At 41.4% G+C, this 27,958-nt stretch overlaps 2 protein-coding genes across 2 annotated transcripts; one reads left to right on the top strand and one right to left on the bottom strand.

The window, feature by feature from the left end:
• Positions 1-2,399: 2,399 nt before the first annotated feature.
• id1 (inhibitor of DNA binding 1, HLH protein) lies at positions 2,400-3,577 on the top strand. The gene is made up of 2 exons (XM_008320537.2): positions 2,400-2,885; positions 3,032-3,577. Exons 1-2 carry the CDS (start codon positions 2,523-2,525, stop codon positions 3,065-3,067), a joined length of 399 nt encoding a protein of 132 aa, XP_008318759.1. The 5' UTR covers positions 2,400-2,522; the 3' UTR covers positions 3,068-3,577.
• A 2,647-nt stretch (positions 3,578-6,224) lies between these two features.
• On the bottom strand, positions 6,225-25,069 carry LOC103386331 (nuclear receptor coactivator 3-like). The gene is given in 23 exon segments (XM_025060083.1): positions 6,225-8,485; positions 8,694-8,910; positions 8,994-9,186; positions 9,461-9,759; positions 9,761-9,921; positions 10,052-10,414; positions 10,570-10,762; positions 11,752-11,857; positions 12,028-12,276; positions 12,377-12,607; positions 12,972-13,095; positions 13,186-14,117; positions 14,588-15,102; positions 15,211-15,358; positions 15,443-15,586; positions 15,766-15,852; positions 15,958-16,146; positions 16,489-16,663; positions 16,777-16,877; positions 17,183-17,343; positions 17,491-17,609; positions 18,792-18,847; positions 24,934-25,069. Coding segments are annotated over 21 exon segments (4,686 nt in total). The 5' UTR covers positions 17,577-17,609; positions 18,792-18,847; positions 24,934-25,069; the 3' UTR covers positions 6,225-8,473.
• Positions 25,070-27,958: the final 2,889 nt, after the last annotated feature.

Here is a 27,958-nt window from a genome sequence, read left to right as displayed (position 1 = left end):
TCCCAGATTGTGGAATGTGGACTTTTGCCTTAAAGAGTGAGGAAATAGGATTTGTCCAGTTTAAGGTTTTAATCCATGTTCAGTTTTTTCTTGGAGCTTCTGTAATTTATAAATCCTGAGAGACAGCTTTTTCCCCATCAAGATACTCCAGACTAAAACTGAGTTTTATCATGTTTAGTTAGCACAAAACAATTTTGTCCATTGATAATGTGAGTAATAATAAATATAATTAACAAAAAAAGGACCAAATAAGACCAGATCATTGTCTTCACGTAAAATGTCTGTTGGAAGTTTAGGAACTTGTGTTTCTGCCTCCAAATGTACCATCGCACAAATGTTTCCATGCATTTTTTAAAAATAAGTTCTTCTTTTTTTTTTTTTTTTTTTTGGAGAGGAAACGTGTGGTCTCACACGCCCTTTTTATCACTACGAAAGCTACAAATACAGGAAGACATGAGGAAACGGGACATTCCAGTAGTGCTTTTGTACTTTTCGTTTTGTTATTGTTACTACTGCAGCTGCTGCAGGGACAAGGAAATATTCTCCAGGAACACACCTTCAGAAACATTTCAGGAAAACCTGCTTGGACCTAGTATTAATGCAGCAAAGCTGCAGGTTAGCCACGAGGTCACTATTGGATAGCACCACATCGTGGAAAATGAACTGAAAACTATATTATTATCAAATTCACAAAGGTTACTCATAACAACAATAAATAAAATGACTGGGAAAAGGTAGGTAAAATAAAACTAAAAAACTCACTTAGAATTAACTTCAAGCTAGCAACAAGTCAACTAGAACGTGTTCAAAAGGACAGTTCCTAAAAAACTCCAAAATCTTTTTTTTTCATTGAGATTTTTGTTTTTTAATTTTCTTTACAAAATGTGTTTTCTTTAGACCTGCAGTTCTTTTTTAAGGACCAAACCTGTGTTTGTAGTGTGGTAGAACCCGTTTGGTCATGTCTGGTTAAGTTAGAATAAGGGTTGAAGTTAAACATTAACTTCTGTTGGTAATGGTTAGGGTTAGGGGTAAAGTTCTGCTTCGACCCTACAAATGAATACAAAGTCCTGACAAGAATAGCTACACGGCTCTGTGTGTGTGCAGTGCAGGTGTGCGCTCTCCCGCTCTCCTTTTCTCTCGCCTTGTTTGTCGTTTCCATGGAGACCGCCCGCGCGGCGCCAGGCTGACAGGCGTCAGGACGCAGATGAATTGGTGACGTCATCGCGCTGGCGCCTGACAGTCTGCTCAAGCTTGTTTGAACAAAGAGGAGGAGGGAGGAGTGGGGGAGAGACAGAGAAATACTCTCACACACACACACACAAACAAAACATGTGAAGGAATCCGCGGAGCTGCTCAGTGTGTCAGAAACAAGTCGATAAACTTTAACATTTAGATATTTTGTCCAGAAAACAGTGAACTGGACATGAAGACCAGCATCAGTGTGTCTTCACACCGTTCATTTAAATAACCATGTTATTTAAATGAAGCTCTTTGGGTGAATGGCTGCTTCTGTTTGATCAAAGTTTGCACCTTTAGGGGTGTTTACAGATTATTAAGACATTGTCTGATATTAGTTAAACCTTTCACACAGTGTGTTTCACACTGTCCTTAGTTTGGGTAAATGTGTTAACTTTTTTGCTAGCTTTTAGCTTTTTGGTCAATTACTGAACAAGAGTGATTGTAATCATGAGTTGATTCTTGTTCTGTCCTGACTTATTTTAATCTTTTTTGTTAGACTTATTCAAATTAATTTAAAAGCTGATTATGGCTCAGCAACTGTATCTGGACTCACTTAAATTCCCTGTCTAGTTTGGTAAGATGCTGCTGTTGTAGATTTCTTAAATTAATTTTATAATTCTAAAATATTACCCATCTTTCCCCTATGAACAAGGTAAACACAAACAGGAGACTTAATTAGATAACATACAATTAACAACAAATGTCTGTAGCCTCCATCTTTAATCCATTGTATGTGCATCGATTTGACCAGTGTGTTTCCCCATCCTACTTCCCACACTGTTATCATCTTCGTTAGTCATTGTCATCAGCCATTTATCCCATTCATCCTGTCACATTACTCTGACACACACACACACACACATTCCCACAGTACAGGCATTGACTATGCAAAGGCATTTTACACCTGCAGAGTCCCCGAGCCACGGGCAGCTGGATTCCCACGTATTAGCCATAAAAGACACACATTTGTTTCCATTTGTAACGCCATCCCTCGAAAAGATTGTAAACCGTGATAACCACTTCACTGCTCTCATTGGCTTAGACTTCACCCCGGGCCCGCCCACCAAATACACTAACTGTGTTGTGATTGGCTCCGGTCCTGCAAACGACACAGTCGTCCACGCCCCTGCGTCCGGGCCTCTATGAATAAGACCGGAGTGGCCCATGTGGGTTTTGCAAACTGTCAACATTCCCTGACGCCGAACAGAGAACAAGCGAAGTCCCGAGAGCTCCTCAGTGTCCAGACCCGCGAGTTGATTTACTCCACACAGACCAAAGGCAAAATGAAGGTTGTCGGATCTACGTGCGCTCTAAAAAGCAAGGTGGGCAGCGAGGATGTGGTGCGCTGCCTGTCGGAGCAGAGCCTGACCATCAGCAAGTGCAAGATCCCGCTGCTGGACGAGCAGATGAACGTCTTCCTGCAGGACATGAACAGCTGCTACAGCAAACTAAAGGAACTTGTGCCCACGCTGCCCACCAACAAGAAGGCCAGCAAGGTGGAGATCCTGCAGCACGTCATCGACTACATCTGGGACCTGCAGGTCGAGCTGGACGAGCCGGAGAAGAGCCGTCCACTCCCCGTGTCCAGCACGGCGCGGACACCCCTGACCACTCTGAACGCGGAGCTGGCCGGCATCACAGTGGAGGTAAATGAGCACAAAACACGCGATAACGTGTCAGGAACGCATGTGTCCTCAGAGCTTCATATTTCATTGAGTTGAAATATATTTGTTTCTTCATGCAACCTAACATGCTGACCCTGAAACTCTTTTTTTTTTTGTTGTTGTCACAGAACGGATGCCCGAGTGACAGGATTATGTGCCGCTAACAGCACAGCCAGTGGAACCAGCGTCTCACCGCGTGACGCACCGGCAAGAACGAACAAGGCTACCTGATGTGACTTCTCCAGAACATCGAAAGAGAACCTTGACCAGTGTAGGGGCGTTTCAGACTCCCAGAAACTAAAGGCTAGAGTAAATACGTAGAAACGGGGACTGAAGGAGTTTCCAGGACTCGAATCTGAAGAGAGTCCCGAGAGGAGAGAGAACGCACTGGAGTCTGGACCCAAAGAGAATGGGTTATTCTGGACCAGAACAGACCAGCCAGTGTGGTCTGATGTCAGTAGAGTTTTTTAAAGGAAAAGCTTAAGAACAAGTGGCTCTTAAATACCTTGTTCTTTTTTTTAACCTTGTAGAAGATGTTGTTAAAGAATATTCTCAGATTCCTGAGCAAAGCAAATGTATTGTATATTACAATGTCTCCTTATGTGAAAATATTGTTTCTTGCAATGTATCAAACTTGTGTTTTTTATTAAAACAAAACAGTTATTTTTTGAAAATTGCCCTCTACGTGTTTGTATTTCCACTGGGTGAATGAGAAACGTCACTGGGTCTCTGTTTAGAAAGGGGGTGGAGGGTGGGGGTTTAATACCGTCTGTTACGGCTCTATGATCATGACAGTGAAGCTCATATTCTGATCAGAGTCACCAAGAACAAGGACTTATTCACTGCATGAAGGGTCAACACGTAGGACACGCCGTAGAAGAGTTTGTGGTGACGTGAAAACAGACGGTCATCACAGACGACACAGAACACCACGAGGTCTCAACCTCCCACAACGTCACTAATACACTTTTCCACACGTCCAATAATACGATCTCTGTAATTTGGCGGATAAATAATACACGTCAATGCAGTGACTTAACCAGATTTGATGGGAATAGAAGCGAAAGTGAAAGAAATGAATAGGATTAAAGTTGGTTTCTATCGATAACACTCGTGTTAGAAGTAGTTTGAAACCCCGGGGCTGAAAATCCGCCTCCGGCGCTGCAGGCTTTAACAGCTTTTGAGTTAGAAGATTTATTCTTTCTCCCTGCTGCAATGTTTTCCCCATTTCCCTGCGGTGCGAGGCGCACAGCTGCAGCGGCGTCGACGTGCGCGCCGAGTGAGTGTGATTGTGTTTGTGTGTGATAGCTTTGTGCCAAGGGCAGGGGAGGGCGGCGGGGCCCAGACTCAGCGGCGCCTCGGCACACCTGGGGAAGTTCAGGTTAAATAGCTCTACATTCCACGGCACACAGCTGATTGAAACATTAACAAACAGTAATCCACGGGGCCAGGCCGCAGATGGGCTGGGACGAGAGCCAACTCACTCACTGGCTGCCAGAAGTAGAAACACACACACAGGAGTGAGAAGAGAGGCAGAGAGAAACAGGAGAGAAATGCTGTGTGTTCGACATGTTTGACAACATTCAAAATCATTTTAGTCACTGAGGACAGCTCCTTATCATGTTGTCTGCTGTACACGAACAGTGGGAGAGGGGGGATGGGGGGGGGGCTCTATTTTTAAATGTTCCCGAACAGTGGGAGAGGGGGGGGGGGGCTCTATTTTTAAATGTTGCTCATCATAAAGCATCACACGTGTTCAATAGCAAACAGGTCTGGACTGAATGCAGGTCAGTCTGTACTCACATTCTTTACCTAACACGTAGGTGTTAAAACACCTGCAGAATTGAACAAATTAAAGTTATCAAAATAAAAGGAATAATCAAATAGCCTGTACTGTATGTACCCAGTTACCTGTGTAAAAAGTACAGTTGGACAGACCATATGACGTCATCATCATATCATCTGTTGATATGACGTGAATTAAATGTAGGTGGATGGTTGTTTCATCTTCCTCCTGGTCCTCCTCTCTGCACACATCTCAGCAATAGCCCTGCATTCTGCACAAGTGAAGCAAAATATTTAAAATATGATATATCATTGAAATGACAAAACAATTAAAAAAAGTATTGTATTGTATAGTAATGTATACATATCACACTTAAAAACTTGCAACTCAACCCAATAACAAACTAATGTCCACCAGGGGGCAATGATACACATGTAGCTGTTTCTGTCTGCCAAAAGCGGCAACGTGTAAGGCAGCGGTTTCCCCAACTTTTTCCGAGAAATAAAAACAACTTCCTTATAAAGGCAGCATGTTAAATCATGCTGAAATGACACAACACACACAACCTACATTTATTTACGATTCAAAATGTCAGCTTTGGATTTTCGACTTTACAAAGAAAATGTTTATTTACACGTCTTTATCGTGAGGAAGAATCTCACTAAAAACACACTCCAAACCGCCATCACATTTTTTTTAGTCTCGCGCACCTCCTAGTGGCAATTCAACCACACTTTGGGAATGCCAGGTGTAAAGATGTCTTTAACAGGACGTTAACTCCACTCACAGTGTTCCTGCACATTAACTCGAGTGTATTGACGATGGATTTCAACCATTTGTATACGTTTTTGTGATTATTAAAATTATAAGTAAATAATAAATTAGATTTTTTTTTATCACAGTCGGGTCGTTTTAGACGTTCATGTTGCATTATTCCACTAATACATCGGGCGTCCTCTACTGACAGAGAACGGAACAGCAGAACTCTAGAGCGAAACCAGGAACTGAGTTGTCGACGGCATTATTGAACAACAGCGCCTCTTAGTGGTGATATTGCTCTCGGGGTGTACAGCTGTAGTGTTTAGGCGTGCAGACCTTTTTTGGGGCATTTCTTTAGTGAAAAAAATAATTTTTATTACACGCTTTTAATCTAGAATTGATTGATTTAAAAGAAAAGGGAAAAAAAGAGGAAAACCTGACTTTCAAAACACTACTTTCTTGGTCCAGAAGGTAAAGTGGCTACGGCGCCACCTAGTGTCTATCTGTGCACGCCACTGCAGTTGGTTTGTTCAAATGCATTCTTTGATGTCATATCAGGTTGTTGAGTCTTTGACCAATCAGTACGTCTGTACTTCATTTCAGTAGCATAGTTTCATTCACCTGATTCAGTTCCTTTCATTTAACTTCTAACCTATACTTGTCACATAGCTTCCTACTGTTAGGCCAGGCTGCCAGTCACACTGATGGTAACAGCCTCAGGTGCCTGATATCTGTCTTAGTTCAGTCGTGACATGCCAGTGCAACTGTAGTCGGCAGAATTTCAATAGAAATTTGTATTTACATTAATATCAACAACAGAAACTATCAAATACATCCTGTAATCTCTCGTCCACACAGAGGAGACCACCATAAAGGCATGGTGGTGATGACGCTGTGTGATGGACGTTTTGTATAAAGAGAAAACTACATTTTCTCATTCACAGCAAAACATGACTGTTCAACTGTGGAGACATACAGTATGCAAGAGTACATTATAACCCAAAATAAGCCACTACACATACATTTATACATATTTCACATTGGAACAATACATTTCTAAGAAAATGTACAACAACAAAAAACTGTAAACTGTAAAATGAAACTGTACAGAGCTTGAAAATACAACTCTTTGGATTGAGCATTGAAAAGCCAAATTCAGCCAATCAATGAGAACAGTCACAAGAATATGCTGCCAAAATATACTGAAAATAAACACGATGGAGGAGAGAGAAGTAGAAAAGGGCGCGACTTGTCATGTGATGTAAAACCAGACCAACCAGACTGATTTCTGAACACGGTCTCAAGCCTTTAACATGTTTCCCAATATGAAGCGTAATTCTCAATGTGAAGCTAATTTCTGATAAAAAAATGAAATATTTAATTCCCTGTTTTTAACATGTTTGAGAAGCACTGCTGGATTTCATAATACAGAACCATAATCCCAGTGATTTAACACAGAAAAACAACACTTTTCTTAACCACTTCCCTATAAAAATATCTGACAGTGCGTGACCTTCAACTCCATCAAAAATATCACATGTTCAGAAAGACAAAAACAAAACAGACTGCAAAAAAAAAACATCACCAAGTACATTTTCTTTTCTGTTGTCCAATTCTTTGTGATAAAAACACAAGGTGTGGTATATTCCATCAATATTCAACTTTTTCTCTCCACAAAGAACGTTTTGTAAAACTAATACTGTGGTACCGTTGTCCCAGGGCTAACGATGCTCAGCCACAGTCTAAAGCACAGATGCAGGTGTTATTGCTTCAACCTGCAGGACAACCTATACTTATAGCTTTTGGTGAAAGAAATTCCCTAGAAAAATCTAAGGACTTTTTTTTAAGGCAATAAACTTCTTGTAAGTTCTATAATGAATAAATATTGCATTGTTTTAGACCTGATCCAGACCTGTTGTTAAAATCTCAGATCGTTGTGCAGTCAGGTCTGTCCACACTGAGATGTTTTAGGACAATAATACTCCACATTGAGAATGCACAGACACAGTCCTGTCTTCAGCACGGAATAGAATCTAGCTACAAAAGGGAATCACAACGGTCTATGTCTCTAAACATTGTCCTGAACAGGTGTTGCTGTCAATCGGCAGATCTAGTTGTCAGTTTTTGTTTTTATCCCATTAAGCAATAAAACAAATGGCACAGTATATTCAGTAGCGGGCGCAGTGTAAAAAAAAAAAAAGACAAGAATATTGTGCCTTGAAACTTGAAAATATACACCGTGGTTATAAATCGGTTTTCCTCAAAATCTTATGATCTGAACTTATTTAAGCTTATTTTACACACAACCAAACTCTGTATTAACTCGATGCAAAGGCACAGTGGCTTTTTCAATTATAAGGATTGGACTGGACTCTTTCTTAATGCTACAAAACCAGATTTTGTCACCGTCATATCACCACCTTCTTCTTCTGTGTTTTTGTTTTTATTTTATCCTGCTGCTCATTGGCATTTTCTGTGAGTAACTACTCTACACAGAATTAGGTTTTTAATCCAAGTGCTAGCCCACAGACATTTGTTACACTTGTTATATTTACCCCTAATGTATTTGAATGCATTTGTTTTGCTGAGGTGTGGACGACTTTTAAGTCCAGGTGTGGACAGTCCAACTTTACTCTGACAATGTGACAACATCCCTCAGGACAGATGTTAACAGCAGGTCTGAACAGAGTCTTTGTTCCTCACACAAGGCTCACGCGCTTCTCACATCTTTCTGTACTAGAGTGTCATGTCGCAGCCTGACTGCTCCACGCCAGTCATGGGAAAACACACAGACCACATTTTCTGATGTGCACAACCGTGTGAGAGCTGGAGAAAAAGCTGACACAAGTCTGCACTCGAAGCCCTTCTCCTTCAGGCTGAGCGGTGCCTTGTTGAATCTATTGTGTCACTTCTGATGGCGTGGGATCTCCATCTCTGTGCGTGTTTGTGTGTGTTTGTGTTCTTCTGGCTCAGACAACTCTGCCACATGTGAGAAGCCTTAGCTTCCACAGTGTGCCACACGTCATCAGCAGTACTTCTAGAGGGGGAAAAAAAGGACAGTAAGTTCAGTCACATTTTGGAAATTTTTATATATATATATATATATATATATATAAATTTATGCTGTAACTGATTTCTGCAGTCTATAAGTTAAGACCCCTTTATATATTGAGAAGCCACTTGTCTCATGTCCTAATACGCCATCTTTTTTCTTCAAAATGAAGTATGAGTCAAAGCACACCAACCTGATCGGGTCCCAATGGCATTCTACCCATTCCCACTGGGTTCATACTCATGTGGCCCTGCATCTGTCCTGACATCTGTCCTGACATCTGTCCTGACATCTGTCCTGACATCTGTCCCATCGGTCTTGCACCGGCCCCACCCATGGAGTTGTTTGCCATCATGGGTCCAAACTGGTTCTGATTTGCCTGCTGAGGAAACTGTTGCTGGGAGTATGAACTGGCAGCCAAAGGAGAAGAAACATTAGTTGTAATACATTACTTTAATTAAAATGACGTCTTATTGCACAAGGTCTATCATACTTGTTGCGTGCAACGCTCCCTTGTGGCCAGGCCTTCATTTCTGCAGCTGGGTACATGGACCCTCCCTGTGGGTTTCCCTGCATACCAGCCACCATAGTGTTCTGAGGAGGTCCTCCTATTCGACATTGCATCATGTTTCCTGCCGGGTTACTTCCCTGAGTCATGAATGATGGGTCCCCCTGCTGGTTCATTCCTGTAAAAACAAGAGCAGGACCATTAACCCTAAAACACCTTTCCAACCATTTGTATTAGTGTTCACATCATGTCAATACAATACATTAAATTTAAAAAAAAAGGAATCAGACTAAAGGCATAAGTCAGAATAAGTAGATTCAACAAAGGTAGTGAAAATACACACACAGGCAAAAAGACAACAGAGTACAAAGAACCAGGACAATCTGTTAATCTCAATCTGCTTTAAACTCCAAGGAGTAACAGTTTGCTTTTAAGGAGCAACTTAATCTCACCATAGTTCCCTCCATAGCTGAAGCCCTGCTGTCCAGGTTTATTTACTGGAGATGTTCCCATGGCGTTGTCAATGCCTCCTGCAGTATTGACAATTGGAGGAGCGCTAAAAGCTCCGGCTGTTGCCTGTCCCTGTTGCTGCTGCTGTTGTTGTTGCTGTTGCTGCTGCTGTTGCTGTTGTTGCATTAGCATCACCATCCGCTGCCTCTTCATCTGCATAGTCATCATCTCTCTGTTGCGCTGAGCCATCATTTGGGAGTTAAGAAAACCAGGCTGCAGGGAAAAAAAAGAAGCATTAAGTCTGTTGAATGTGGTGAGTGACTGTACACTGAATGAAATGGTCACTACAAACCTGAGCCCCCATGCTTGTAGGCTGCATGCCAGGCTGCATGCCAGGGCGCATGGGTGGGTTTCCTCCAGGGTTGTTTTCCATCTTCATACCTGGTCGTGTCTGGTTCATAAACTGCAAGATAACATCAGTTTTATTTGACCGTGCCGTTTACTCTGTTATGTTTCAATATTGATAGCCCATATAACATCACATATTATGTCATTTTGCATGAAGTCATATAAGTGAATATCATGTCCGTCACCTGTTGCCCCTGGAGTCTCTGCTGTAGCTGTAGTCTCAGAGGCTTGGTTGCCATCATGCGAGGTCTCATCATGTTTGCTCGAGGGTTACCCATGTTCTGCATGCCTGCTGTCCCAGGAAGGCCCCCTGTTTGACTCATCGGATTCATCATAGGGTTAAAACCTCTGGGAGACTGCCCTTGCATGGGGTTGTTGTTGTAACTTCCCCGCATGCCCATGCTAGGGGCAGCTGGAGGACCTGCATAGCCCTGGCCAAACATGGGTTTTTGGTCCATAGTAAGGGAGGACTCAGGAAAGGGGTCTGACGGGGGACAGCGACTCTGACCTGGCTCCTGACCCCGTTGTCGAGCCTCAGGTCCATGGTTCTGGGTCACAAAGAAAAAAAACACATCCTGCTAGTTTGGCTAGTTTATTTAAAATAAGTGAATTTGGCACAAAAATACAAACAAGACAAAACAGAAGCTCATCTTTTTCTCTCAGGTCAACACAGCTGTATATAGAAAAGTAGCGCGTTGCGTACCTGTCCTGCTAGTTCAGGGATGCCCAGGGCTCGGTCTATCTCCTGCAGGGCAAGGACGTCAGCTGTGTTGAGCAGAGAGTCCAACTGGTCTAGAAGTGCTCGTTCATCTGTTGGTCCACCAGATGGTCCGCCCCTGGTGTTTGTCAGGGGCCCCAGCAAATCATTGAGAGGGTTATTGATTGGGTCCCTATCAAAATATGGCAGAAACATCGAGTCAGAAAAATAACTCAAGAGTAAATTGTAATATCCAAGACGTCAGTGTCGCATGCAGAAATGTGTAAACTGTTTATTATAGAAGATAAGGAGACTGTCACCATCTATAATAATATTCACTTTTAACAATATTCGCCCATCAAACTTGTCGTGAACTTATATACGTAGATAAACATAAAAAAAAACACCATGTTTAAATGGAGTCATCTGAAACAAGAGGATAAGAAGTCAGGATGAGTGTCTTACTGTAGTCTGTCCATTCCCACAGCAGAGCAGGAGGGTGACTGTGGTGGTCCTCCATGGCCACCAAATCTCCTCATACTCACATTGGAATCACTGGCACCTGTATTTAAAGGAATGCAACATTACATTATAATATATATAAAATACATTTAGCAGACTTACAATTTGAGTCAGTCAATCAACAAGGGGTCAGTAAAGTTCTATATAATCTAATCTAACATATAAGATTTCATGGTGTTTTGCATCAATAGTATTTGAGAGTTCAATTACCATGTGAGGCACCCATGTCTATAAACTGCTGCTGCTGCTGCTGCTGCCGGTGGTGTAGCACGATTGAACTGGCGGGGCTCCGGGCGCTGGTGGGGGTAGAAGTGCTCGTTCATCTGTTGGTCCACCAGATGGTCCGCCCCTGGTGTTTGTCAGGGGCCCCCGCAAATCATTGAGAGGGTTATTGATTGGGTCCCTATCAAAATATGGCAGAAACATCGAGTCAGAAAAATAACTCAAGAGTAAATTGTAATATCCAAGACGTCAGTGTCGCATGCAGAAATGTGTAAACTGTTTATTATAGAAGATAAGGAGACTGTCACCATCTATAATAATATTCACTTTTAACAATATTCGCCCATCAAACTTGTCGTGAACTTATATACGTAGATAAACATAAAAAAAAACACCATGTTTAAATGGAGTCATCTGAAACAAGAGGATAAGAAGTCAGGATGAGTGTCTTACTGTAGTCTGTCCATTCCCACAGCAGAGCAGGAGGGTGACTGTGGTGGTCCTCCATGACCACCAAATCTCCTCATACTCACATTGGAATCACTGGCACCTGTATTTAAAGGAATGCAACATTACATTATAATATATATAAAATACATTTAGCAGACTTACAATTTGAGTCAGTCAATCAACAAGGGGTCAGTAAAGTTCTATATAATCTAATCTAACATATAAGATTTCATGGTGTTTTGCATCAATAGTATTTGAGAGTTCAATTACCATGTGAGGCACCCATGTCTATAAACTGCTGCTGCTGCTGCTGCTGCTGCTGCTGCAGCAGCATGGACCTGGTGGGTCCAGGTGCACTGTTGGGGCAGTTCATTATTGCACCTCTCATTGAGTGTCCCATGCCTGGGTGTCCTGATCCAGAAAGTGGGCTGCCGACAGAACTGGGCATTTGTCGATTAGCCTGCGCTGCCATAGGAGAGTGCTGTGCTGAGTGCTGTCCCATCCCTCTGCTCAGACCTCCTAAACAACACACATCACACATCCGTCAACGTGGCAGTTTTAAGGAAATGTATTCATAGTCTCACATTTAAAAAAAGAAAGTGGGGAAAAAGAAGTTTACTTGGTTGATTCCGTGGTGGACAGGATCCCATGCCTCCAGGAAAGCGTTGAGGAAATCCCCCAGGTCGGATTACAGCATCCATATTTTCCTGTTTAGCCAAAGTGGGACAGGGGACGTTCCTCCTCATAGCCAGGTTCCCCACTAGTGCTCCTGCTACACTCGTGTGTTTGGAGTCCACCGACAAGTTTCTTTGAAAAACACGTTGGCTCTGAGGAACAAAGCCCTTTTCTCCTAGGACACAGAAAGTCTCCAGATGAGTTCACACAACATGTACAATATGAAAATAAATGGAAAATTATTACAATTTATACATTCAACAATTCATTTATACCAATGTTTTTCATAGTCCAGTGGTGAAAATGAACAATATGCCGTTGTGTTTCCTAGTTCTATCAGGGTTTTGTTTTTGGAGATTTTTTACCAAAAATACAAATTCAAAAACGAAACCAGATCTGTGCTGGTGTGTTCAGTGCACAAGATTGAAACGTCATTACTAATTCCGTAGTATCAGCAGTTGGTATTATTAGACTGGTGAATCTTACACCTCTCTGATCGTTTCTATTTTGTTCTAATGTTCATTTACTTCCTGTCTTACCATGTAAACTGTCTAGTACACTTCCTTCTTTGCTTGACAATTCGTTCTCCGTTCTGGAATCAGGTTCAGGGTAGAACCCAGAGTTGTTCCTTGGAACACCAAGGATGGTTTCGAGGGTCTCATTCTGAAACACCACAACAACAACAACATGTTTGAACATCAACATTTTAAATAAGATGGACTTATTACCTTTGATAAAACAAAAATACTGTACCTCGTCTGAAGGCTCCATTTTGACCTTTCTGTCCATGCACGGTAGATTTGAGCTGTTGACTCCTGTCCCCTGTGCAGTCCTTTCTTCCAACTTTTCCAGCTTTGGCTTAACATCTTCACTTTCTTTAGAGTCATCGTTATTGAGGAGGTAGTGAAGGAGTGCATTGGGCTTCTCCTTCTTGGGGCTGTGCTGCTCCTGTTTGGACTCAGAACCTTCCTTCAGGGCAGCAGGCTCAGAGCTGGAGTCCAGGCAGCTCTTTCCAGTGGCTTCAGCTGTGATGCGAGCGACCTCGTCGGGGGTGTTACCATTCTGAAGCAGCTTGTGGAGGATCTTGTGCTTTTCCTGCAGAGACTGACTCAGTGTATTTCCAGGGCCACCGGAGGACGACAGAGACCCATGATTTCCACCTGTCGAAGAGGACACTCCTGTGGAGGACGAAGGACTGGTGACATCTGACGGTCCATCGTCACCCTCGGGCCCAGACAACGATCCTGTGCAGGTTTGATTAGGAGGAGCTGTTTCTTCCGTGGGCGACGTGAGAAGCTGCAGGAGCTTCTTGTGACATCTGGTGTCAGGGACCCGTTTGGTAGACTCTCGCCCAGCGCTGTCTCTGTTGACCTGGAGTTCAGGTTTGTCAGCAGGGACCTCGCTGATGGGACTGTGAGGGTTCACCTGTAGAGGGTGCTCTCCAATACCTGAACACTTGGAGTCAGAGAAGGAGAGAAGACCGGGTTTGCACGTCCCTGTCGATGGATGAATAGTGGAGTTGATGCTTGGGGAGCTGTCTGGTTTGTGAGGAGGGGAGGTGAGAGAAGACGCCGCTGGATTTCCTACTCCGTCACTAATGGCTTGAAGGGCATTCAAAGAGCTGCTGGAGAAGGTGGTTCCCCCTCCTCCTCCAGTGTGAGTGGAGCTCACTGGAGAGGTTATTCCTACAAACCAAAGGCAATAAAGAGGTAAATAAAAACAACAAAAAACACATGCACAGAAGGCAACATAAACATATTCTGTGGTTACATGATCTTTTGACATATTACTACAAAATCTATATTAAAACATTTGATGCACCATGAAGAAGGAAAGCAGACAATGTTGACCACAGACCAATTCCTGAATTTCACCAGTAAATCTGCATAAAAGCTGTCCTAAGTTGTTCCTAAAATGTAACTTTAGGAAAGTTAACAAATGAAACTGAGCTTTTTTAATGTTTCTGAATAAATATATGTTTTAAATGAAGTTTGTTTTATTGAAAACCCTGGAAACAGATTCTATTCCTTTTGCCTCTTAGTGGAAAGTTAAGTCTCTACCAAAAGGAAAACATAACTCTGTAGTGCATTTATTCAGATATTAGGGTAATTCTATGGTGTTTCATTAGATTCTGATCAACATTTGCCTTTATTACCTGGAGAGAAGGGACTTGCGACCATATTTGGGCTTCCACGGACTCTAGGTGAACTCATGACACTGTGTTGTGCACCTGGACTGGCCTGGGGAGGGCTGGTCATCCCCATACCACTCCCTGCTCCGACTCCTGCTCCCTGGAAGTGACCCATCTGTTGGTTCTGATGCTGGTGTTGTTGCACACCCTGGTGGCCCATCTGGTTCATTGAACCCATTTGGTTCATGGAGTTCATGGAGTAGTTCATTGAGGGCGTGGAGTTCATTTGCCCCATGTTTACTTGATGCATAGGATTTATCTGATTCCTACAAATCATCTGACTCATCTGATTTACTGGATTCACGCAGTTGTCCCCCATGAACGGAGGCATTCCTCTGCTGGGCATTCTGCCCTGCTCAGCCATGCTGTGGCTCCGCCTCATGGCCAGACCTCCACCTGGGCCCATGTTCATCTGCTGGTTGGGGTTGTTCACAGGTCTCATGCCCCCACCTTGATTTCCACAGTAACTACTTGGCTCTCTTTAAGGAAACAAAGAACAAATCAATCAGAACAAAGGTTGAGCTCAACAGTACAGTGGGTACAGTCTCGTACTATTTTCTTCAAGTGTTTTCCCTGAACTTTTGTACCTTTGAAGATAGTGTGTGGATAAGAAAGTGGGTGTCTCATTGGTGTTGGGATTTCGGCAGAGCTCACTTCTGGTCTTGGCTGTGATAAGGGTGCCATCAGGGAGAGAGAAGCGATAGAATGGGGTTTCTGCACGTCCACTGTGGAACGCTGAAACCAAAACAACAGAGTGATTCCAGGAACCAACGTAGTGAAACTCAGAGGTTGTGTTTGTTTTAATATCTCTACACACACCGTCTTGATAGTGACATTTGTGGGACCAGGGCTGTCCCTCACTGTGATGTAGAAACATTTGCAAACAACGTTTGACCACGTTCTCCCAGCCTGGACGCATAGTGGTGTGAAGAGTGTTCTGATGTTCAATTTCAATCAGTTTACCTACAAAAGAAAGAATTGTTAAAAAAAAAGAAACATGGCGGTCGTTTGGGCTTTAATCCATCTTTTGTCTGCTCTCATTTCTACCCTGATATTTTTACCTGCCCAGATGTTAACATTATATTGATTTAGTGTTAGATCTGAGAACACAGATATTGACGTAAAAAATAAGATTAACTTACCAGAGAGTTCATGCCGTGTGCTAAACCTCTCTGTCCTTTCTACTGCAGTGATGCGTCGTGCTACACAAATCATACAGGACTGCAAATCTGAGAAAAAAGAACAAAACAGTTTAAAACACTTTTAGATTGACACAAAATGAATATAAATTAACAATAAAGCTTAATGAAATTAAAAAAAAAAAAAGACTTTACCTTCTCCTTCTTCCATTATCGCCTGGGGCTGAGTGACAGCAAAACACTGCATTGTCTCATAGCGTTGGTCTTCAGCTCTCTCGACTGATAACCCCTGACTCTGACTGTGTCCAAAGCTGACCAGCATACGGCAGTTAAAGGTGTGACTCCTCTGTTGAGGCACATCTCCAACCCAGGATGCATTTGCTGCTTAAAAAAACCCATAAATGTATCAACATTCTCTATTCTGACTAAATATTAACCTTTAAAAGTAACGACTTTTGTGAAACATTCAGAAAGACAGAGTGACATCTGCAAGTGGCTTCTGTAAAATTTTAATTTTACACATTTTATTGACATCTGCAAGTGGCTTGTAAAATTTTAATTTTACACATTTTATTTTTTTATTTAATAATATATATTAGAGCCGCTTTAATTAAAGTGACATTAAGGCATGTATATTTTTAGTTTAATTTCATTTGGACTAAAATGTCAATTATAATTTTCTGCTTTAAGTGAATTCATGTTGTCATCATCTCCAGTGTGTCTTACCATTAGACTTGGGCAGATTTTTATGAAACTCCTCTCTGTCTTCCCCATGAATGATGTTGTACACACTGGTGTTGATAAGTTCCTCTTGCCTGTACTGCATGTACTGTGTAACGTTGTCCGACACGAATATGATGCTGCCCTCTCTGTTCACCACAAACAGGAAGCCATCCAGGGCCTAAAAGTCAGCAAACACCAAGAAAGGGACAGCAGTGCATCAAAGGCAGCCAATGAAGATTGATGAAATTCTTGTGGCTTGTTAGCCCAGAAATGACTGTCTTTCATTTTCACCTGTAGGAGCAGCGGTCCCAGATGATCTTTGTCAATGACCCCCTGGCCAGTGGACGACACGTCCGCCTTCTGGACATCATCGTCACAACAAGAGCTCTTTCCTAGGACAGAGGAACGGAGGAAGTAGATTAAAACACTAAAGGAAAAATTAAACCAAAATAGCAGCAAAAGATACAACTACACAGAAATAACTACACATTTGAAAATGAAAATATAGCAAAAGCTTAAAGTTAGCCAAGGTGAAAAGAGAATTGCTAAAATAACTCAAAAGAAAGAACAAACAAACTCATTTAGCTTTAGTTTCTGGTCCTGTCACATCATAATGTCAACTTATTCACATTCCATCTGTATAGTTTGACAGAAGCTTTGTATTATGAAGCATTTTAGTCACTGGCTATGCTGTTACCTTGCTCTTTGATTTGTCTGATCTGTCTCACGGTCTCCTTGAGAATGGCACATTTGTCAGGCTTGACATTGAAGCTGTCGATGTTGGAGAGATTGGCAGAAATCAGCTCTGCTAGCTCCTCGATGTACTTGCTCTCCTGTTCCCTTCTGCGTTTGTCACACCTGCCGGGGAACAGTGAGGTGGTTGAGGGTACACAGGGCGGACAGGTTGGAGGAGAGTGGGTGCTTTCTTTCACACTTCCAGCACAAACAGCATTGCTAAAACAAAGTAAAACTGAACTGGACATTGACAGACGCCGCCGTACTTACCCCAGGCCTGGTGTGTCGCAGGTGAACAGCTTACGCTTGCGGTCAGAGCACAGAGGCTCTAAGGAGTTCTCTCCTATGCCACTCATTTTCAGCACATTTCAGCAGCTGAGACGACACAGCTGCAAGTGACACGAGTGACAATTACTGGAAAATAAGTAAATGCTAATCCCAAATTTTTATTTAACAACAGAAATACCAAAGTTAGTATTGATAGTGGTACGTGATTACTTTAGTCAATATGCATCAATAAAACAAAAGACTGCTCTGAGTTACAAAAATACAATAAAAGGGCCGTTCAGTGGGAAGAGCAGATTATAGATTCATATAAATATATGTATGTTCATATTCCAGGTAAAACTAACGTGGTCTTCTCTGTTTCTTGGTGATTGAAGGAAAAGAAATCTAATTTGTTCTGCTGTGAAGAGCGACGGATGGTGATGTAGTGTTGTTAAGCCTCAGGGGAAATGGGTCATCCAGCGTGCAAGCAGCCATTGTGCAAGAATGAGATACCACTTTGCCAGCAGACGTGACAATGCACATACACACACCCACACAAAACAGTTTCCAGTGCATTAACATGCTCAGGCATGTTGCAGCACACTGCGTATGAGAGAGAGAGAGAGAGAGAGAGCAGTGCGAATACTAAGGCTTCTGTTGTGTGAAAGCACATATTCACCAGTCTGCCTCTGTGTTAGTCATTCCATAAAAGCTAAGGAAAAGTCTGACACGCTGCTCCAGCTTAGAAAAAGCTAGGCAAGTCTCTACATCGATTTTTTTAATTTATTCTTAGCCTGCTGGATTTCACTGACACCCTGCCTCATTTAACACTGTAGTTGCCCCCTGTCTCACCCTTTTAAAGTTAATTTTAGAGCTCTACAGAAAAGCTACAGCTTTTTATCCAATGAAAAACATGGGACATTAAAACATGAAAACTGGATGAAGCTTGCAATTCAGTCAGAGCAGATTGTCTCCTGCAGCCCGGTCTTTGAATGTGTTCATACATGTTACATTTCATTGTGCTAGCATGTGTGTTAGTGCCTTTAAAACACACAGTGATCTCGGTCCAGAGTGGGAACTCTAGAACGCATGAAAATCATTACGCAACTTTGGCTCAAAAACAGCAGCCAGCGACCATGGAAAAGGTCGGAAAAAAGTTGGAAGGTAGGAAAAGCTAACAATACCAGAGATTTGACAGCCTTTAAGCCTGAACATTTGGTTGGTGGCGACAGATTTTCATAATGGAGTGCGTGCACATCTGTGTAGAAGTAAGTGTAGCATCAAGAACTATACCACATGCTCACCTTGGCCTGGACAAGCCCCAGTAAAGTTCCATTCAGGATGTGGTGTGATTGGCTTCCTGAAAGAATAAAAAAATGTTAATAAACTATGGGATGCTACTACTAATAAGCTAATAAGCTCCTGAGACAGAGTCATTGCTAAGTTGCGTCCTTCCTTTCAGTTATTTGCCATTATTTGAATGATCCATCTGGTCAAATCTGGATTATAACAGCAACAGTTGCTAGGATTAGATCCTTTATTGTTACTTACTACAGATTCATGAATAGCCTATAAAGCGTTGTTAGCTAATGGCAATTTGTGCAACTGACACTCCACCTGTTGTTTAATGTATTAAACTGCGTTTAATGAAATTGCATTTTATTAGGTATGAAGTCATTTGGCACACTGCCTCAACAGAGAAATGTCGGTCAGTCATGATCAGAATAGCAACACGGACATTCCTGCCTGAAATAAAGCCTGCAATCTGAGCTGCCTGAGACAAAGAGGTAGGCCCGACAATAAACAGTGACCCACCCAAAACAGAGAAAACTGACAGGGTCCACAATCTGAAACTGCCAGGTCCAATCCATCAACAAATGTTTCTTCTTATTGTCAGGCTTTATTGGCCAAATAAAAAGAAAAGTGATTCGGAACATTGAGATTGTATAAAATGAATTAAATATACAGTAAATGTTTCCAATGCAAACCTCAGTCAAGTTTACTGATCAAACTCAGAGAATCAAATATGAAAATAATCACTGCATTCCTAAATTAAACACTTTTAATTTTCAATCTAAAATGTATACACGCTAATAAAGGAGAAATAATTTGATGTCTGAGAAAGACAAAAAAACCAAGACAAATTTAATATCCCTGTGAACACAATGTTTGGAAAAAAATTAACAGTGGAAACAAAATCATGGCAGATATCAGTCTGCTTGTGTGTATGTTTGTGTGTGTGTGCACACAACACCATCCATCATATAATGGACAAAGAGCAGAAAGGAACAAATAAACATGTATGGCTCTACAACAACACAGAGGCAGCTTTGATCACTTTATTACTATGAATATTAGTACATTCATGAATATGTCAACAGTATGATGTCCCAGAAGCCAACGCTCTGGGGTCTGATCAGCCACCAACACAGAAGCAGTGTAAAAACAAAGAAGCCGTGGACATTTCTGTAGAGATTCATGGACTGCTGTTGGCCAGGGTTTTATTTACCTTCAGGTTAAAGGACAGAGACGTATAACTGGTTTAGACAGCAATGTCAAATCTCTGCTGCAACTGTGTTCCTCAGCAAACAGGAAGACATTTCTTTTCAGGGAACAATTCTATCTTCACTTTCCCAATCTTGCTCCCTCTCCCTTATTCTCCTTCCTTTCTGCGCTCACACCCAGCACTTCTACTACCAGCAAAAGAACCACCTCCCCCAGCCTTCCCCACTAGCATCGCCCCTGCTGGATTGGCAGAGTAAACACAGGAAGAGGGAGGGCTCTATCCCACCACAGCAGAGTGGAGGCTGGGCGTTCCTGCACAGCTCCTGCGCTGGGGTCAAAAGTTTACTGTGGTTTTTATTTCACCTTTCCTCAGCCAATCACTGCACCACACTGCGGTGCCTGAACTTTGACCCCAACAAAGATGTCAGCTCAAAAGACACCAGGTTCGCAAATGCACCGCCTTTCACTCCCCCTCCCTCACTAGTCTGTTTCTATTCTCTTAAATGGTCAGTTATGTGTGTTCAATGAAGGTATAGTTCAAAAGACCCAAGGAATCCTGAGAGGGGCAACAGAGCCTCAGTTGGGCTCAGGGACCAAGGGTTGAAGACAGGAGGAAAACAGACAGATTGAGTATAAAATAAAAATTAACTAAGCTTGGTTTATGCAAGCATGGGCAGGTTGTAGCTACCCAACATTGTCTTTAATTTCACGAGAGACTTGTCAACCTCTACTGTTTATAGTTTAGTATAAATATTGTGAGTCAGGGTACATCTCTGTGAGTAAAGACCAAGTAACCCACGACTGAATGTGAGTAACATTCAGGGCTTTGAGAGTATTACATTACAAACTCTGTCTGCCATGATGATCATGTGCTCTGTACTACTTTTGGAAAAACATGTGACATTTCACAATCAATGCAAATGCACCAAAAATGCTCTCAAAACCAGTTTCAATCATTTCGAGCAGGAATTTTGTCACATCTCCTGAATTCTACTGAAAATATCGTGAACACCAGGGAGACACTGCTGACAGTGATTTATGTAAAAATGAAACACTGCACAAATATGTGGCGATGCATTTAGGTTACATTTTTCACATACAGTGCATAATTGAAGACGATAGTGACTGAACAAAGCTGCTGGTACGGCTACGGCTCTCTACACAGTTACTTTGACAGGTCTGCTGGTGAGGCATGAACCAGAAAGAAAATTCTACCTTCAAAGTTTGGTTGAGTGACATTCAATGACATACAGTAGATCTTACAATCCATAATAGCTTCATCAGCAGGGATCAGTGCTAGGATACGCTCTGTGACTCATCTTTTATAAGGATTCTGACCGCAGTGTTGGCAAAGACGTGTCAAAAATGAGGGATTATTTCTGCCTTATTTTTATTGTTATATTTTCTAATGCGACTGCAGTGTCAGTTGAAGATTATTCAATACAGAAATTTCCAGTTTTTCGGGCTAACGTGCAACACATTGATCTTGGAGTAGCAATAACATTGTGAAGGGAAAATGATCTTTAATTGTATGTTCAATCAAAGTAAATTATATTTTCATTATAAAATCTGAATCTACTGTTGAGTCCAACGTCAAATCTTTGTCTTCAGATAAACAGATGGGAAGAAAAATGATGTTGATAAATGAATGAAGGCATATTTTCCCAACTGCTTAACATGATAAGTATTATGTGGAGATGCCTAACTAAAAACTTAAGACTTAAATGAAGATATGCATATATGTATGTTTACGACATGTATGTTTACAAAAATAGTCTACTAAAAAGTGACTGCATTTTGTCTCCAATTTCCCCTTTTGGTGCTTTACTTTACGCTGAAGAACAGACACACAGCATCTGGTAGCAGTTATCTCACATCCAAACTTTTTTTCACTGTAGCTGACTCTGCTCCAAAGCATTTTTTTTTATAAAAGGGGGCCCTAAACAAAACACAAACAAGGTCTTGCTAACATTTTACAATGGTAACAAAACTAGGCCAGGGTGCTACCCTCCCACTGGCTTGTTCAGGTGAAAGCATTTTACAAGCATTCTTGAGCTGGGGGAGCAGAAAGTTAAAGGGGTAGTTGAAGTTAAAGAGGAAGGGCAAAGAGGTAAGGGGGTGGAGGGGGACAAAGCTCTTGGCACTCCCTTCCCCAATAAAACTTAGCCTTCAACCAATCAATGAGGACTGCAGAGGGTGGACTGTTCCAAACCCTTGCTGGTTATAAACTGGAATTGGGTGCAATGATTGCTTCAGGTCGCCTGTTTGCCTTTAAGAAGTTTGCAGGGCTCACATATGGTCAGGCCTTCCTAGCACTTGGGTATTACTTCAGAACCAAAGACAAAGAGACACCAGAGATCAATTAGACATGACATCAAATGCAGTCAGAGTAAAAAATGGTACCATTTGATTTTCAGTCATCAGGGTTTGGTTGTGTCTTTTGAATCCTGAATTCATCAATCCCAACATACAAAAGTGTGATTCTGACTTCTGACCGACACTTCCAGTTAAAATTAAAGAACATAAAATTCTCAATTTTAAGGCCAACACACATAAAACAGTCTGGGAAATGAATCACTTCTGCATGTCTACATTTAATTGGAACCACATTGGCCTTGACCTTGTTGGTTATCCACAGTTCTTTCTAGACTGTCACTGTTACTTTATTATGTTATTATATTATTTTAAACACTTTACTAATAGTCATGACTCCTTGACAAACTTATAAAATGCCAAAGATTTACATTAATGTATTATATTTTCTTTTAGAAATTATACAAAATGCATCTTGAAATTTGACAATTTCCATCATGATTGGCCCTGATTGGCAACCGTAAGCACACGTATTTTTGGTATTGCAGCTGATTTTGCACATCTCTTCTGTGTTGGTGAACACTCAAAGTTGATCAGAACATCCCACTTAATACGACACATCTATCACCACCATTGAGCCATCAAGGCTAAACAGATGTAGCATTACTGCGGGCGTTTTAATTCATGTCATGCTAGAGTGGCCACCTACTGACCCTAAAGCAGCAATTATTTATACAACTGGACACGTAACATTATTTTAATGTCAAGAGCGCAATAACCAACTGTCAATATATCTATCTCATGTCCCAGTAGTTGGCTTCGACCATGTCAACATACACTCTCTCTTCCACACGCACACACAGGCACACACATACACAAACGTGATTTATCAGCAGTGAAAACATCTAGCACATCTGGAGTAGTGGGCCACTACACCAACTATAACAGTTGTGGAACTGAATCTCACTACAGCTACACAAACAAATGTTTGTTGTTGATCCTGATTATCAGCGCTGGACCTGTAAACAGATGGTGCTTTATAATGGGAAGCTTTAGCCCACACACTTTCAGCTACTGAAGAAGGAATGATTGTACATTCACTCTTTTTAATGCAGTGGTTGGTGCCTGTATTATACCAGTGAGACAGAAACTCCAGTGTCAACTGTACGCTGAGTTCAGTTGCTCCACTCATAAGAACTGAAAAACATAATTAACATGTAAAACAATCTACAAAGAATTTCCTAACTCTGCAGTCAAGCTTCTCACAGCCAACGTCAGAGTTTACTGCTGCACGCCAATGTGACAACTTCCAGATAACAACGAATAATTAACTAAAAAAACTGATCAGTTTTGTAAAGAATGATCACATTAAGAAAGGAGGAAAGAAATTATTTGGCAGAGTCAATGTCAACAGGAGCATGGCCACATCACAACATTTGTAGAATTCAAATCAAATCAAAAACCCTTTTTTTTAAAGTAAAGTGAACTCCTTGTCGTTGTGACACTGCTCATCACTGCACACAACCAACTGTGACCTCTGCTTTAACCCATCACCAAGCACCAGCAGTGTGTGGGCACGGTGCCATGCTCAGAGCACCTCAGTGGTAACTTGACAGCTGGTGGACTCGAACCTGAAGCCTTCCAGACCCAAGTCTGCTTCCTTAGCCACTAAGGCACCACTGCCCCACCACTGCATTTAGTCAAACAAAACTCCACTTCACTCACTTATCATCGACTTGTTTACCTTTTTTTCACACCAAACAAATCTCTGATACTACAAAACTATCTTGATATTCAGCTGAACCTAGCAACTGAGACTGCTCTGCAACCCCAGTGTCACAGACACAACTCAGCCTGTATATTATTAATGCACATGTCAATGTTTCACACTTTAACTCTACTGACAAATTAAACAAAATGTGTCAATATGTGTAAGTTGCATCAACAATGTGGTAATCTATGTGTTTATATATTTATTTATTTATTTATTAAGATATTTTCTGATTTTCATCAGTTACACAACTCTAATAAAAATAGTATTTACATAGTTTCAATCTTAGCCCAACTTTTTGGATGCAACCCAGTGCACTTGCGGTTCAAGGATCCTAGTCCGATTCTTTTTCTTTGTACTTTTTTTAAATCACGGCTGCTGCATCTGCTGTGAAGCAACTTGTACTAAAACTGTTACTAACAGTCATTCCAGTGTTTAATAAGGGCGTTTTTTATGTAGATGAAGCTGGTAGGATTGAACTAAGACAGCATTTGGATTCATTTACTTGAATAAGGTCACTCATGAACCCCGAGTTACTGCTGCAGATCAGCGGCACACACGGAATCCCAGTCTCGTAAACTTTGAACACAGCAGATAATGGAAACACACCGAAAACAAGCGCATCAAACCCTGATGTAGTTGTTTAGTGAACTTGTCGAGAAACTTGCAGTAAATTGAAAAAACGACTATTTCATGTGTATAAAGGTGCTTCGCTGTTTCAAAGTGACTTTAAAAAACACTGGCAGCGTTCGGATGCAGTGCAGTATTAACGGGTTCGCGTCCGCTTTAAAAACACTACAAACAACCGAGGTCTCATACAAGACCGACTGGTAAACTCAAACAACAACACAACTTACCTGTGTATACGCGTTCTTTAGACGGCAGCGTAAATCAGTTTCCTTCTGTCGCCTTCTACAAACTCACCGCCATCTTCCGCAGGACGGTGTTTGTTTAAATGAGAAACACTCTCCGAGCGGGGGTAGCCAGCTTCAAGCAAAGCCCCGGGCATTCTGGGTAATGAAGTTTATGGCACTCTGTGCCTATTGTTGCTCACAATATGTAGGATATTACGGAAATATTTTTATTTTTATTAAAATCCAAATAACAGCGACCATAGATAGATGGCTCTACAGATATCAGTCCCCATGATGTTGATGACGATGGCTTTACTGACATTTATCAGCAAGTTGTAAATATAAGTTAGAAGTTGTAAGTAGACAATTTTCAGTTAAACAACCAAAAAATATTTCCAACTCTTTTTAACTCTTTTTGTTAATTTTTATTTAAACAAAAGTATCTTGAACTAATCTTTTGAGAATATTTTGAAATTATGCAAATCATATATTTTTTAATGATTTCATTTATTAATTGGACTGTTTCATTCATCCACTGGTGGTGGAATTTAAAAGTCCCATTTAAAATAGGAAGTCACAGACATACATATACTGTAAGTACTTTGGGTGTTTCACTGGTAATGGAACGAGTTACTCAGTGGAAACTCAAACTGAGGTAACAGGCGTCTATTTATGTTTCCTCCCACAGCACAACAGCAACACTGACCACCTCCATGTCTTCTGTCTCCTGTTTGTATGAGTGCGATATGTTGTCCGTCATAAATTCATGAAAATGAATGCTTTCAGATCCTTAACAGCACTCCTCTCTCTGTCCTAAACACACTTCCTTCCCCTTCCTCCTATTACCATACAGGTGCACAATAATACAACATTTTAACTTCTTCAAACAGTGGAATAGACTATAATTCACCAAATATTAAGCATCTCAATACGCTCACAGAGAGACAGAAAACGCAAACGCAGTTGTGACACTCTCAGCTGTGAATCGCAGTGCAGAAGTCTGTATTTGGCGCCATCTTCAGGGTCATACATTTATTGGCAAAGTGTGCGTAACGAGTAGAAAAAAGACCGTTTAGATTACAAATAAAATACACAACAAATTCAACATAATAGCAGATGGAGGACTGAAGAAAATTATTGTCACATGTTTTGTCTTTGAGCTCATGCTGATCCTAATGGCAGCATGCCTCTCAAATATAACTGTCAAAAAAGTGAACCAACCCTTTAAATACTTTAAATAATACTACCATTAAAATGGCTTGTCAATCTTGTCTATCCTCTTTGCAAATTATTTGTCAAATTAAAACTTTTCCTTTGTGATCAAAGTTTATACAGTACTGTGCAGACGTTTTAGGTGAGGCATTTAAAGCAAATGTGGAGAACCATAAGGCACTGCCAACCACAGACAGCCAATAACAACCTGGACTAGAACTGTTCATTCATGACACAGGGCTAATTTCCCAGCCACAGAGAGGTGACCTCACTGATGAGAGCTTCCAAGAACAAGTTCTTAAACAACCATTGGATTTATCCCCAACACCTCAGGATGGCTGGAAATATTAGCCGTTGAACATGAAATTCTGGTTTGTTACTCCACTCCTTCATGAAGATATAATGTTAAACCTAAACTCCAGTTAGTGGAACTATAAGTCTCTGTTCTTACAGAATCATGAGTTCAGTCTTTGATAATAATTGAGTCGACACATGATCCAACCCAGCAACACAGAGTTGTCGTGCTGGCTGTGACACAGGCCAGAGCTATAACCATGCACAAAGTCAAGTATAATGCAACATGACCCTATACTAACACTACTGGGTATATATAAATTAGTTATAATAACTAATTTAACAGTTTTTGAAAAACCTATAAGGTTTCATTACTGCCTACTAAGATTACACCATTGGTTTTCATGCCTTTTCTAAAATTCAATGCATTTCTTTACTACAATAGGAGGTTCCTGTGTGGCAATTAATTTCTTAAAATTCATTCTTTATTCACCATTTTTGGCTCTTGTTAAATTGATGTGTTTTTAATTCTTTAATTCTTTCTTAATTTTAAGTAACTGAAAGCCATCTAAGTCAGCCATTTTAGCTCATTTGTGTGTTGTATGTGTGTAATTATTATCTTAATCCATACTTCTAACTATATAGTAAATCAATATATTTACTATATTTGTAGTATTGCAAAATTACTTTAAAATGTAAAGCATTGAGTGGGTAAAGAATAATTTGATTAAATATTTCTTCCCCAAAAGTTAGTTGCATGGATCTAACAGTTGCTAATTGAAAATGACTCTCACAGCTCTGTGTTAGTGGAAGAGCATTTGGGAGATCTCCATTGCCAGGTCCAGACACTCTGTAGCGTGAATGCAGAGTTCACAGAGAGGACAGTCACAGAGGAGGCAGCGGCAGCTCAGACAGTTGCAGAGGTCACAGGGATGGGCAACATCCAGCAGGGTTGCAGGTTGGCAGCCACACAGGTATGAGGAGAGGGACCACAAACACTGGCTGCATCCCCTCAAGGTGACCAGGATACAGTCCAGAGGATGGCAGAAGAGACAGGCCAGGAGAATGGCAGCACACAGGTCTCACAAAGACAAAAGTGAAGGTTAGAGAGAGTGGACTAGCTCTTAGAAAGATTCAAATCTTTAGTGTAGTCTGGTATGCTTACCCTCTTGCTCTGCTTCAGCCTGGACACTCTCTGTGCTTCTGGTCATCGATGTCAAAGACTCTTTGATTTCATAGACAGTGTTATTCTGTTTGGTAGATGGCAGCAGAACACTCAGTGGACGTGGCTGTTTTTTCTCAACCTGGCATGAGCCGCCAGTGGACATTTTTCTGGAAGCTTCATCTGTTGAATTAATTTGCTGGTTTGATTCCACTGGGTTTTCTGTATCAGGGTTACAAATGGGCATACGGGACCAGGAAAAGTTATTTCTTTTATTTGGTCAAATAAATATATAGTTCTGTGTCTCACCTCTCATGTCCCACGTTCCCCAGGCCACCCTCCTTCCTTCCTGTTCTAATG

Source organism: Cynoglossus semilaevis, chromosome 11 (genome assembly GCF_000523025.1).
Source record: "Cynoglossus semilaevis isolate Cse_v1.0 chromosome 11, Cse_v1.0, whole genome shotgun sequence".
Taxonomy (NCBI): Eukaryota; Metazoa; Chordata; class Actinopteri; order Pleuronectiformes; family Cynoglossidae; genus Cynoglossus; species Cynoglossus semilaevis.
Note: the sequence above shows the minus strand (reverse complement) of the source record. Positions and strands in the feature narration are given on the sequence as shown.

What these genes read in the sequence shown, in the direction of transcription:
- id1 (XM_008320537.2), top strand. Translation starts at nt 2,523, where the DNA reads ATGAAGGTTGTCGGATCTACGTGCGCTCTAAAAAGCAAGGTGGGCAGC. An exon ending in TGGCCGGCATCACAGTGGAG is followed by an intron (nt 2,886 to 3,031) that starts GTAAATGAGCAC and finishes TTGTTGTCACAG; the next exon opens with AACGGATGCCCGAGTGACAG.